Genomic DNA, 12,336 nt, shown 5'->3' on the forward strand with positions numbered 1-12,336 from the left:
TAAAACTAATACTTTTTGCAGAAAGTTTGGAAGCTTAAAAAGTATAGAAGCAAAAATATTTATTTATAACTAACCTACCCAAAGGGTAACTGCTATGCCTTTTTGGGATATTTCCTTCCAGTCAGTTTTCTTATGGATTTTTAATATGAGAGAGATGTATGTTATAACTTGTGTCATCCTTTTAGCCTTGTGATATAGGTCAGATTTATTTTCCAAAAAGGTAGTAACCAATTGCTAAAATGTTTGCTTCACTCGATGGACAGAAGCATCAGTTATTTTACTTTTTTAAATAGCAAATTTGATAAGGGAAAAAACTCTTAATTTGTATTTCTTTGATTAGTAGTAGAGAGGAGGGTAAACTTTTATTTCAGTGTTGATTAGCTCTTTAGGTCTCCTGTGAATTATTTATTCATATTCTGAAGCTATTTGCATGTTAATATATTATTCTTTTAAAAAATTGATTTGAATGATTTCTTTTTGTGTATCATATCTATTCTTTGTTAAATTGGTACTCTTGAGGTAGAATAATTTGATTCTTTGTTAAATTTAGACTGGTTTCCTCTGGAAAGTTAGGCTAATTTAATTTTTTTCCCTTTTTGTTATTTGAAGCGTTGCTTCTTTTTTATTTATTTATTTCAGCATATTATGGGGGTACAAATGTTAAGGTTACATATATTGCCCTTCCCTCCCTGAAGCATTGCTTCTAATGCATTTTAGTGGCACTGGTGTTTGCCATATTCCTGGCTCCTAGTGTTAATAGCTAGCTAATGTTTTTGCTGCTTGTAAGGCATTTTGTGAAGTTCAGTATTTATGGCTTATTTTATAGGTGACAGTGCTCGATCCCAGGTTTTGAGAGAGAAAGTTATTGAATTGGAAACAGAAATAGAAAAATTTAAAGCTGAGAACACATCTTTAGCTAAACTTCGTATTGAACGAGAGAGTGCCTTGGAAAAGCTTAGGTAAGTTTGTGTCTTTAAGTTGGGAAAACAATATACAGTGATTCAATGATATCTTTAAGACTATATATAAAAATTTAAAACATTTTTAATCAATCCAACAAATATAAATGAAAAGGAGGTGAAACCTGTATCACATGAGTTTTTTTTATTAAATAAAATGACCCAGTGTAGTCAAAGATGTGTTAAAAGGAGAATTTCCTTAGTGATGAGATCATAAATTGACAATTGAAAAGCAGTTTGGAGCTATGAATTCAATTGATACCTTGGCTAGTGGATTAGTTACCTAGGGCTGCTGTAACAAAGTACCACAAACTGGGTGGCCTCAAACAATAGAAATTTATTTTCTCTTGGTTCTGGAGGCTAGAGGTCCACAGTCGAGGCATCAGCAGGGCCTTGCTGTCTCTCCAGCGGCTGGCAATCCTTGCAGTTTCTTGGCTTGCGGCTCCAGCACTCTAGTCTCTCGTGTTTTGCTCGCACGGCCATCTTCTCTCTGTGTCTGTGTCTTCACATGGCATTCTCCTCTCTGTGTGTGTCTGCCTCTGTGTCCTACTTCTCTCACAAGACACCCTACTCCAGTATAACCTCATCTTAACTTTTGTTGTAAAGTTATATCTGCAAAGACCCTGTTTCCAATAAAGTCACATTAACAGGGATTAGGACTTCTGCGTAATTGTTTTAGAGGATACAGCCCCACCCATAGCAGTCAGCAGTATAACATATGTAGTTTTCCACCCCAGGTCATGATCTGACCTGAAATTTATTGGGTAGCAAAACCTGAATTAGACATACTTATTTTTTAAATTGTACTTATTGTCAATAGTCATAGGTTCTGTTGGAGAAATACTAATGCATTTTATTCTAGCTGTTTCTGGAGATATTATATAAAATATGGCATACACACTGTTTTTCTTTTTTTGCTTTTGTTATTTTAGTGTTTGAGATGAACTCCATACAACTTAAAATTAACCTTTTTGAAGTATACAATTCAGTCCTGACTTCATGAGTGCCTTGCTAAGAAAAATAATAATAATAAATAAAGTATGCAATTCATTGGCATTTAGTGAACCTCTACTTTTTATTGAATAGGGCATCCTTTCCCCAGTGTATGTTTTTGTCTGCTGTGTCAAAAATCAGTTGGTTGTAGCTATATGGCTTTATTTCTGGGTTCTCTATTCTGTTCCATTGGTCTCTGTGTCTACCTTTATATTAGTACCATGCTGTTTTGGTTGCTATAGCCTTGTAGTATAATTTGAAGTCAGGTAATGTGATGCCTCCAGATTTGTTCTTTATGCTTTGGCTATCAGGTTCTTTTTTTTTGGTTCCATATGAAGTTTAGGATTATTTTTTTCTAGGTCTGTGAAAAATGATATTGGTATTTTGACAGAAATTGTATTGAGTTTGTAAATCACTTTGGGCAGTATGGACATTTTAACAGTATTGATTCTTCCAATCTGTGATCATGGAATGTTTTTCCATTTGTCTGGGTTATCTATGATTTCTTTCCTCAGTGTTTTGTAGTTTTCCTTGTAGAGATCTTTCGCCTCCTTGGTTAAGTCTATTTCTAGGTATCTTATTTTCTTTGCAGCTATTGTAAATGATATTGAGTTCTTGATTTGACTCTTGGCTTGACTTATTAATATATAGAAATGCTACTGGTTTGTGTACATCACTTATGTAACCTGAGACTACTGAATTTACCAATTCTAGGAGTCTTTTGTTTTGGTCTTTAGGGTTTTCTATTTTTTTTTTTTTTTTGAGACAGAGTCTTGCTTTGTTGCCCAGACTAGAGTGAGTGCTGTGGCATCAGCCTAGCTCACAGCAACCTTAATCTCCTGGGCTCAAGCAATCCTACTGTCTCAGCCTCCCGAGTAGCTGGGACTACAGGCATGTGCCACCATGCCCGGCTAATTTTTTCTATATATATTAGTTGGCCAATTAATTTCTTTCTATTTATAGTAGAGATGGGGTCTCACACTTGCTCAGGCTGGTTTCAAACTCCTGACCTGGAGCAATCCGCCCGCCTTGGCCTCCCACAGTGCTAGGATTACAGGCCCTGGGCTTTTTTTTTGTTGGGAGATTTTTTTTTTTTTTTTTTGAGACAGAGTCTCGCTTTCTTGCCTAGGCTAGAGTGAGTGCCATGGCGTCAGCCTAGCTCACAGCAACCTCAAACTCCTGGGCTCAAGTGATCCTCCTGCCTCAGCCTCCCGAGTAGCTGGGACTACAGGCACGAGCCACCATGCCCGGCTGATTTTTATATTATATATATTAGTTGGCCAATTAATTTCTTTCTATTTTTATGGTAGAGACGGGGTCTCGCTCAGGCTGGTTTTGAACTCCTGACCTTGAGCAATCCACCCGCCTCGGCCTCCCAGAGTGCTAGGATTACAGGCGTGAGCCACCGCGCCCGGCCATTGTTGGGAGATTTTTTATTACTGTTTCCATCTCACTACTCACTGTTGATCTGTTCATGCTTTCTGTTTCTTTCTGATTAAGACTTGGGAGATTGTATATTTCTAGAAATTTACTCATTTCCTTTAGATTTTCTAGTTTGTGGGCATAGAGATGTTCGTAGAAGTCTCGGATGATCTTTTGTATATCAGATCTTTTGTGGTATCAGGTGTAATGTCTCCTTTTTCATTTTGATTGAGCTTATTGGAATTCTTTCCTTTCTTTTGACGAGTCTTGCTAGTGGTCTATCAATTTTGTTTATCTTCTCAACCAACTTTTCATTTCATTGATCCTTTATATTATTTTTTGGTTTCAATTTCATTTAGTTCTACTGTAATCTTTGTTATTTCTTTTCTTCTGCTAGATTTGGGTTTGGTTTGTTCTTGTTTTTCTAGTTCCTTGAGATGTAATACTATGTTGTTAATTGTGATCTTCCTGGTTATTTTGAAATAGGCATTTAGTGCTATAAAATTCCTCCTTGGCCAGGTGTGGTGGTTCATGCCTGTAATCCTAGCACTCTGGGAGTCCTAGGCGGGCAGATTGCTCGAGGTCAGGAGTTCGAAACCAGCCTGAGCAAGAGCGAGACCCTATCTGTACTAAAAATAGAAAGAAATTAATTGGCCAAGTAAAAATATACAGAAAAAATTAGCTGGGCATGGTGGTGCATGCCTGTATTCCCAGCTACTCGGGAGGCTGAGGCAGAAAGATTGCTTGAGCCCAGGAGTTATAGGTTGCTATGAGGTAGACTGATACCATGGCACTCTAGCCAGGGCAACAGAGTGAGACTCTGTCTCAAAAAAAAAAATGCAAAAAAACAAAAACAACTTCCTTAGCATACTGCTTTTTCTGTATCCTGGAAATTTTGGCAAGTTGTGTTTATATTATCATTCATTTCAAAAATATTTTAAATGTCTGTCTTGATTTCTTTGTTAAGCTAAAGATCATTCAGGAGCAGGTTGTCTAATTTCCATGTCTTTGTATAGTTCTGAGAGTTCCTCATGGAGTTAATTTCTAATTTTATTCCACCGCGGTCTGGGAAGGTACTTGATATGATTTCAGCTTTTTATAATTTATTGAGACTCGTTTTGTGGCATAACATATGGTATCTTGGAAAATGTTACATATGCTATTGAGAAGAATGTATATTTTGCAGTTTTTGGATAGAATGCTCTATAAATGTCTGTTAGGTCCATTTGTTGTAGAGTCCAGTTTAAGCCTGGTATTTCTTTTTTGATTTTCTGCCTTGATGATCTGCCTAGTGCTAAGACAATTAATTTTAAATCTTTGAGTAGTAAGTCCTATGTCCGGCTTCTGCAGTAATGGTTTCTATCAGTTTCTTTTCTTACCTGTGAATGGGCTGTACTTTTCTGTTTCTTTGTGTGTTTTGTAATTTTTGATGAAAAGAGAACGTTTTGAATATTGTAGTGTGCCAACTCAGGAAATCAGATTCTCACCCTACCCTAGGGATTGCCATTGTTGTTCTCTGAGGGTGTCAGTTGTCCATCAGTAGTGCCAAGGCATTATTCCTTGTCATGTGTGGTCACTGAAGTGTATTCTGTTATTTCCATGGTCAGCCAGTGGCATGACATTGAGTTCCTTAAATGCCTGGATCCAATAAGAAAAGAAAATTTAAAAGATTTGTCTCTTTAAATTCTTTCAGCAGGCATCTCCTGGAAAATGGTTTGACACATCCTGCCAGCCCAGTAGTTATTTTGGTGGAGGGACCGATTCCTGGAGCTTCCTATTCCACCATCTTCCCTGACATTGCTCTTATATTTCTTTTCTAAAACCTGAAAAATTATGAATTCCAAAACATACCTGGCCCAGAAATTCCAGATAAGGGATTATGGATCAGTATTAATCCACATAAAAAGGAAATTCAGTTATTGTACTATATTATGAGCTGTCTTAGAAATCGAATTCTGAATAGTTTTATTTTATTTTTATCTCTGCTGTTTTTTTAATTTAATTTAATTTTTAAATTTTAGCATATTATGGGGGTACAAATGTTAAGGTTACGTATATTGCCCATGCTCCTCCTCCCCCCTCAAGTCAGAGCTTCAAGAGTGACCATCCCCCAAATGTTGCACATCTCACTCATTGTATTTGTATATACCCATCCCCTCCTCCCCCCTCCCACCTGCCTGACACCCAATAAATGTTTTTCCTATATGTCCACTTAGGTGTTGATCCATTAATACCAATTTGCTGGTGAGTACATGTGGTACTTGTTTTTCCATTCTTGAGATATTTCACTTGGTAGAATGGGTTCTAGCTCTAGCCAGGAAAATACAAGAGGTGCTGTATCACCATTGTTCCTTAAAGCTGAATAGTACTCCAGGGTATATATATACCACATTTTATTAATGCACTCATGAATTAATGGGCACTTGGGTTGTTTCCACAACTTTGCAATTGTGAATTGTGCTGCTATAAACATTCGAGTGCAGGTGTCTTTTTCGTAAAGTGACTTTTGATCTTTTGGGTAGATGCCCAGTAGTGGAATTGCTGGATCAAATGGCAGATCTACTTGGATCACTTTAAGGTATCTCCATATTGCTTTCCATAGAGTTTGAACTAGTTTGCAGTCCCACCAGCTGTGTAGGAGTGTTCCTATCTCTCCGCATCCACACCAACATTTATTGTTTGGGGACTTTTTGATAAAGGCCATTCTCACTGGAGTTAAGTGGTATCTCATTGTGGTTTTGATGGTTTTGATTTGCATTTCTCTGATGATTAGAGATGTTGAGCATTTTTTTATATGTTTGTTGGCCATTATTCTGTCTTTTGAGAAGTTTCTGTTCATATCCTTTGCCCATTTTTTGATAGGATTGTTTGATTTTTTCTTGCTGATTTTCCTGAGTTCTGAATAGATTCTAGTTATTAGCCCTTTATCAGAGGTGTAGCTTGTGAAAATTTTCTCCCATTCTGTGGGTTGTCTGTTTGCTCTCTTGACAGTTTCTTTGGCTGTGCAGAAGCTTTTTAATTTGATCAGGTCCCATTTATTTATTTTTGTTGTTGCCGTGATTGCCTTTGGGGTCTTCTTCATAAATTCTTTGCTTAGGCCAATGTCTAGAAGAGTATTTCCAACATTTTCCTCTAGAATTCTAATAGTTTCACATCTAATGTTCAAGTCTGTTACCCAGCGTGAGTTGATTTTTGGGAGACGTAAAAGGTGTGGGTCCTGTTTCAGTCTTCTCCATGTGGGTGTCCAATTTTCCCAACACCATTTATTGAATAAGGATTCTTTTCCCCGTGTATATTTTTGTCTGCTTTGTCGAAGATTAGTTGGCTATATGAGGATGGTTTTATATCTGGATTCTGTTTTATATCTCTTTTATATCTCTGTTTTATATCTCTGGGTATCTGTTTTATATCTCTGTTCTGTTCCACTGGTCAGTGTCCCTGTTCTTGTGCCAATACCAAGCTGTTTTAATTACTATAACCTTGTAGTATAGTTTAAAATCTGGTAAATTGATACCTCCTATTTTGTTTATTTTATTTTATTTTATTTTATTTTTTTATTTTATTTTTTTATTTTATTTTTTGAGACAGAGTCTCGCTTTGTTGCCCAGGCTAGCGTGAGTGCCGTGGCATCAGCCTAGTTCACAGCAACCTCAAACTCCTGGGCTCAAGCAATCCTTCTACCTCAGTTTCCCAAGTAGCTGGGACTACAGGCATGTGCCACCATGCCCGGCTAATTTTTTTTATATATATTAGTTGGCCAATTAATTCTTTCTATTTATAGTAGAGACAGGGTCTCGCTCTTGCTCAGGCTGGTTTTGAACTCCTGACCTCGAGCGATCTGCCTGCCTTGGCCTCCCACAGTGTTAGGATTACAGGCATGAGCCACCGCCCGGCCTATTTTGTTTTTATTGCCTAGGATTGATTTTCCTATACAGGGTCTTCTCTGGTTCCATACAAAGCGTAAAACTATTTTTTGTATATCTGTGGAAAATGATGATGGTATTTTAATAAGGATTGCATTGACTCTGTAGGTCACTTTGGGTAGTATAGACATTTTAACAATGTTGATTCTGCCAACCCATGAGCATGGTATATTCTTCCACATGTTTATATCCTCTGCTATTTCTTTCTTCAGTGTTTCATAGTTCTCCCTGTAGAGGTCTTTTACCTCCTTAGTTAAATATATTCCTAGGTACTTTATTTTCTTTGTTGCTGTTTTGAAGGGAATTGAGTCTTTGATTTTGTTCTCACTTGTACTGTTGTTGGCGTATATGAATGCCTCTGATTTCTCTGTGTTGATTTTGTATCCTGAGACTTTACCAAATTCATTTATCAGTTCAAGGAGTCTCTTGGTTGAATCCTTGGAGTTTTCTAGGTATATTATCATGTCATTAGCATAGAGTGAGAGTTTGATCTCTTCTGCTCCCATTTGGACGCCCTTAATTCCACTCTCTTGTCTGATTGCTGTAGCAAGGACTTCCAGCACTGTGCTGAATAGAAGTGGAGATAGTGGGCAACCTTGTCTTGTTCCAGTTCCAAGTGGGAATGTTTTCAGTTTTTCCCCATTCAGTATGATATTGGCTGTGGATTTGTCATATATGGCTTGTATCATTTTTAGGTAAGCCCTGTCTATGCCTATTTTGTTGAGCGTTCTTATCATAAAAGGGTGTTGAATTTTGTCAAATGCTTTTTCTGAGTCTATTGAGAGGATCATATGGTCTTTGTTTTCACTTCTGTTTATATGGTGAATTACATTTATAGATTTGCATATGTTGAACCATCCCTGCATCCCTGGGATGAAGCCCACTTCTTTGTGATGGATTATTTTCTTGACAAGCACCTGGATTCGACTGGCTAGGATTTTGTTGAGAATTTTTGCATCTTTATTCATAAAGGGATATTGGTCTATAGTTTTCTTTTTTTGTTGCATCCTTTCCTGGTTTTGATATCAGGTTTATGTTCCCTTCATAAAATGTGTTGGGGAGGATTCCATCCTTCTTGATGTTGTGGAATAATTTCTGCAGGATAGGCACCAGTTCTTCCTTGTAGGTGTGGTAAAATACGGGTGCGAAACCATCTGGTCTGGGACTTTTCTTTTTAGGAAGGATTTTTATTGGTGTTTCAATTTTAGTACTTGATATTGGTCTGTTCAGGGATTCAATTTCTTCCTGGTTGAGCCTAGGGAGACTGTGTGTTTCTAAGAAATTGTCCATTTCCTCCACTTTTCCAGTTTGTGTGCATAGAGGTTTTTGTAGTATTCATAAATTATATCTTGTATCTCAGGGGCGTCAGTTATGATTTCTCCTTTACTGTTCCCGATGGAGCTTATTAGAGATTTTTCTTTTCTGCTTTTCGTTAGTCTAGCCAAAGGTGTGTCAATTTTGTTTATTTTTTCAAAGAACCAACTTTTTGTTTTATTAATCTTCCATATGGTTTCCTTGTTGTCAATTTCATTTAGTTCTGATTTGATCTTAATGATTTCACTTCTTCTGCTGGGTTCAGGGTTGGTCTGTTCTTCTTTTTCCAGCTCTTTGAGACGATTTATTAGGTTGTCTATTTGTGATCTTTTCAACTTTTGGATATAGGCATTTATGGAAATAAACTTTCCTCTCAGGACTGCTTTAGCTGTGTCCCACAGGTTTTGGTAACTTGTATCTCCTTTGTCATTTTGTTCAAATAATCTTTTGATTTCCATCTTGTTTTCCTCATTTATGAAGTGATCGATCATTCAGCAGAAGGTTGTTTAGTTTCCATGACTTTGTGTAGAAAGGAGAACTCCTGTTGGGATTGATTTCTACATTTATTCCATTGTGGTCTGAAAAGATATATGGTATAATTTCTATTTTTTAAAATTGTTTGAGACATGCTTTGTGTCCTAGGATATGATCAATCTTAGAGAATGACCCATGAACTGATGAGAAGAATGTATATTCAGTGGTTTTGGGGTAGAATGTCCTGTAAATGTCAGTCGAGCCCATTTATTCTAGAGTTCTGTTTAAGTCCATTATTTCTTTGTTGATTTTCTGTTTGGAGGATCTGTCCTGTGCTGTCAGTGGGGTGTTAAAGTCTCTGACTATTATGGTGTTGTTTATCCCTTTGTTTAGATCAAGTAGAGTTTGCTTTATGAATCTGGGTGCACTAAGGTTGGGTACATATATATTTATAATTGTTATGTCTTCTTGTTGAACTGTACCCTTCACCATTATATAGTGACCTTCTTTTGTCTTTTATTACTTTTGTTGATTTAAAAGCTAAGTTATCTGTAATCAGCACTGCCACACCAGCTTTCTTTTGGCTTCCGTTTGCTTGAAATATTGTTCTCCACCACTTTACCTTTAGTCTAACTGTGTCCTTGCAGGTTAGATGTGTTTCCTGAAGGCAGCAGATTCTTGACTTTGTTTTTTTATCCATTCGGCCAGCCTATGTCTCTTGAGTGGGGAGTTCAAGCCATTCACATTTATTGAGACAACTGATAGGTGGGGGAGATTTCTATTCATTATATTGGGTTGAACTTTGTTGCTTTGTTTTTTCTCTTGAGCCATTGTGGTTTCTGGGCTTTGATCTTTAGCTTTTGGGTAGATTTACATTCGTGAGCGTTTATTGTGCTGATCTGTGGGTAACATTGTTTTGAGTACTTCTTGAAGGGCTGGTCTTGTCTTGCTGAATTCCCTCAGTCTTTGCTTATCTGAGAATGTCCTGATTTCTCCTTCATATACAAAACTTAGCTTTGCAGGGAATAAGATTCTAGGCTGGGCATTATTCTGTTTCAGAGAATAAGCCCCAGTCTTATTCTTTGAGAATGGAGCCCCAGTCTCTCCTTGCTTGTCAAGTTTCAGTAGAGAAGTCTGGCATCATTTGGATTGGCTTTCCTTTGTATGTTACTTGCTTCTTTCGTCTTACAGCTCGTAGAAGGGCCTAACTTTAGTTGATATTTTGGTCAGTATGATGACTGCATGTTGTGACGTCTTCCTGTTTGCATTGAATCTCCCAGGGGTCCTTTGAGCTTCTTGAACTTGTATTTTTAGCAAGGCCTGGGAAATTTTCCTCTATTATATCTTCAAATAGCTTGTCCAACCTGTGAGTGTTGTCTTCTTTCCCTTCTGGCAACCCTATGACCCTCACATTAGGTTTCTTCACATAATCCCACATCTCTTGTAGGCTTTGTTCTTTTCTCTTATTTCTCTACTCTATCTATGTGACTGATTTATTTAATTGGAAGGTGTTGTCGTCAATCTCTGAGATTCTTTCTTCTGTTTGATCTACCGTGTTCTTGAGGCTTTCCACTGTGTTTTGTAGTTCCCTGAATTGATTCTTCATTTCCAGAAGTTCAGTTAGACTATTCTTCATTGTTTTAATTTCTTTAGTGAATTTTTGTTCCAGGTCCTGGAATCTTTTTGCGTTTTCTTTGTGTTGGTTATCCAGTTGTTCTTGCCTAAGGGGCTGGTGCTTCTCTTTGGGAGGGGGGGGTGTGCTTTCCTTTTGGTTCTTCATATATCCAGATTTCCTTCGCTGATTTCTTCCCATCTGGATCAGTTGTTGCTTCTTGCCTTTAGGTTTTTGCTTGGATAGTGACACGCCTTGTTTAGTTTCTGAGCCAGTAGGTGGTGTTTGTGGGTGAAATTCAACCACTTCCTGTATGATGAGTCAGTAGGTGCCGTGAAAAGGGTGTGCAGGATGTCCTCCCTGTCAGTAGGTGGTGCTTGCTCAGAGAAACAGGCCACACTGTTGTTTTTGGGTCTTGTATCCAGTTCTTGTTCCTCTGGAGAGTCACTCTGGTGCCTCAGGTGGTGGGTGGGTCCCTGGAACTTCCAGGTGTGTCCTTTTCTCCACCTCAGTGAAGGCTGGTCTGGGAGTGAGTCTGGGCGGAGCTGGGTTGGGTAAGCCTGCCTTCAGGCACCTCAAATGCTATTAGCAGGGGTCAATGTTCTGGTCTCTGCTTCTGGGAAAAACTGTCAGGGAGGGGCCGGAATGGCCCTGCTCAGTCAGAGAGTCTGCTTGTGGGGGTTAGGCTGTCTGAGACCTGCAGTTTGGTTAAGGCCTCACTCCTTTCCACCCTCCCCAACTCCACGGCTACTCCTGGGCCTCTGCCAGCATGCCAGACCTCACACCTCCGGGCCTGCCCTGGCTGTGATGTGAGCCGAGAGGTTCCCTGCGCAGGGTTGTCGCCTAGGCTGGGCACACGGCTCCCCCTTGGGAGGAGGGTTGCCCTCAAGCATGCTGATCTGCCCTTTAAGGCACACACACCTTAGTAGTCTGTTCACGAATATCCCTTCTGTGCCCTGGGCAATGCGAGACTTGGGTGCACGGGATCTGGTTTGCAGGTCTGACCTCTGAGTCCCAGAGTTCAATCTCTGATCCCACCAGGGACAGGAGTGCCTGTCCCAATTCACCCACAGGAGCCCAAGCTGGGTCGATGTCTCTCAGCCTCAGGGTCTGCCCTGTTCTCCTGGAATCACTGGGCCAGCAGCACCTGGGAGGGGTGGCGGGTAGGGAGCTCACCATCTGAGTACCCCTTAGTCAGTTGAAGGGCCCCAAAAGGGAAGGTCCCCTTTCCTGGTGATGCCTCCGGCTGGTGGCTATATTATCTCTCTCGGCATCCACGGTTGGGGGGGGGCGGGGGGGGGAGAGAATGGAGCAGTATGGCGCCTGCCACGCGATTCGGGTCTGTGCACACGGAGGTGCCCCAAGGGAGTTGGGAGCCTGGTGCTGCGTCCACTACTGGCTTACTGCTCACTGGCGGTGGCTGTCTCTGGGCTGGTGTCCGGGCAGGTCCCTCCACCCTCTGGGGAGCCCACCAGCAGTCTGAGATGCAAGGGAGGGGAGAGTTAAGCGCTCCACCTTCCCTTGCTGCTGGTCTCCAGGCTACTTGGGAGGTCTCTGCCTCCAGTTCTCCTCCGCAGCCTCCTCCCGTGGTCTCAGGTACCTCTCCTTCCGACCCTTGTCTGATGCATGCTTGTCTGCT

General features: G+C 39.8%; 1 protein-coding gene across 5 annotated transcripts in view; it reads left to right on the top strand.

Moving 5' to 3' along the window:
* CPAP (centrosome assembly and centriole elongation protein) overlaps nt 1-12,336 on the top strand; it is a 46,604-nt gene that overhangs the window by 20,501 nt on the left and 13,767 nt on the right. For all 5 annotated transcript variants that reach the window (XM_012778609.3, XM_012778608.3, XM_076009572.1 and 2 more), the window contains one exon: nt 827-959. In XM_012778609.3, the coding sequence (XP_012634063.2) occupies nt 827-959 (133 nt within the window). The remainder of the gene's footprint in view (nt 1-826; nt 960-12,336) is intronic.

The sequence above is a fragment of the Microcebus murinus genome, chromosome 13 (genome assembly GCF_040939455.1).
Source record: "Microcebus murinus isolate Inina chromosome 13, M.murinus_Inina_mat1.0, whole genome shotgun sequence".
In the NCBI taxonomy this organism is placed as follows: Eukaryota; Metazoa; Chordata; class Mammalia; order Primates; family Cheirogaleidae; genus Microcebus; species Microcebus murinus.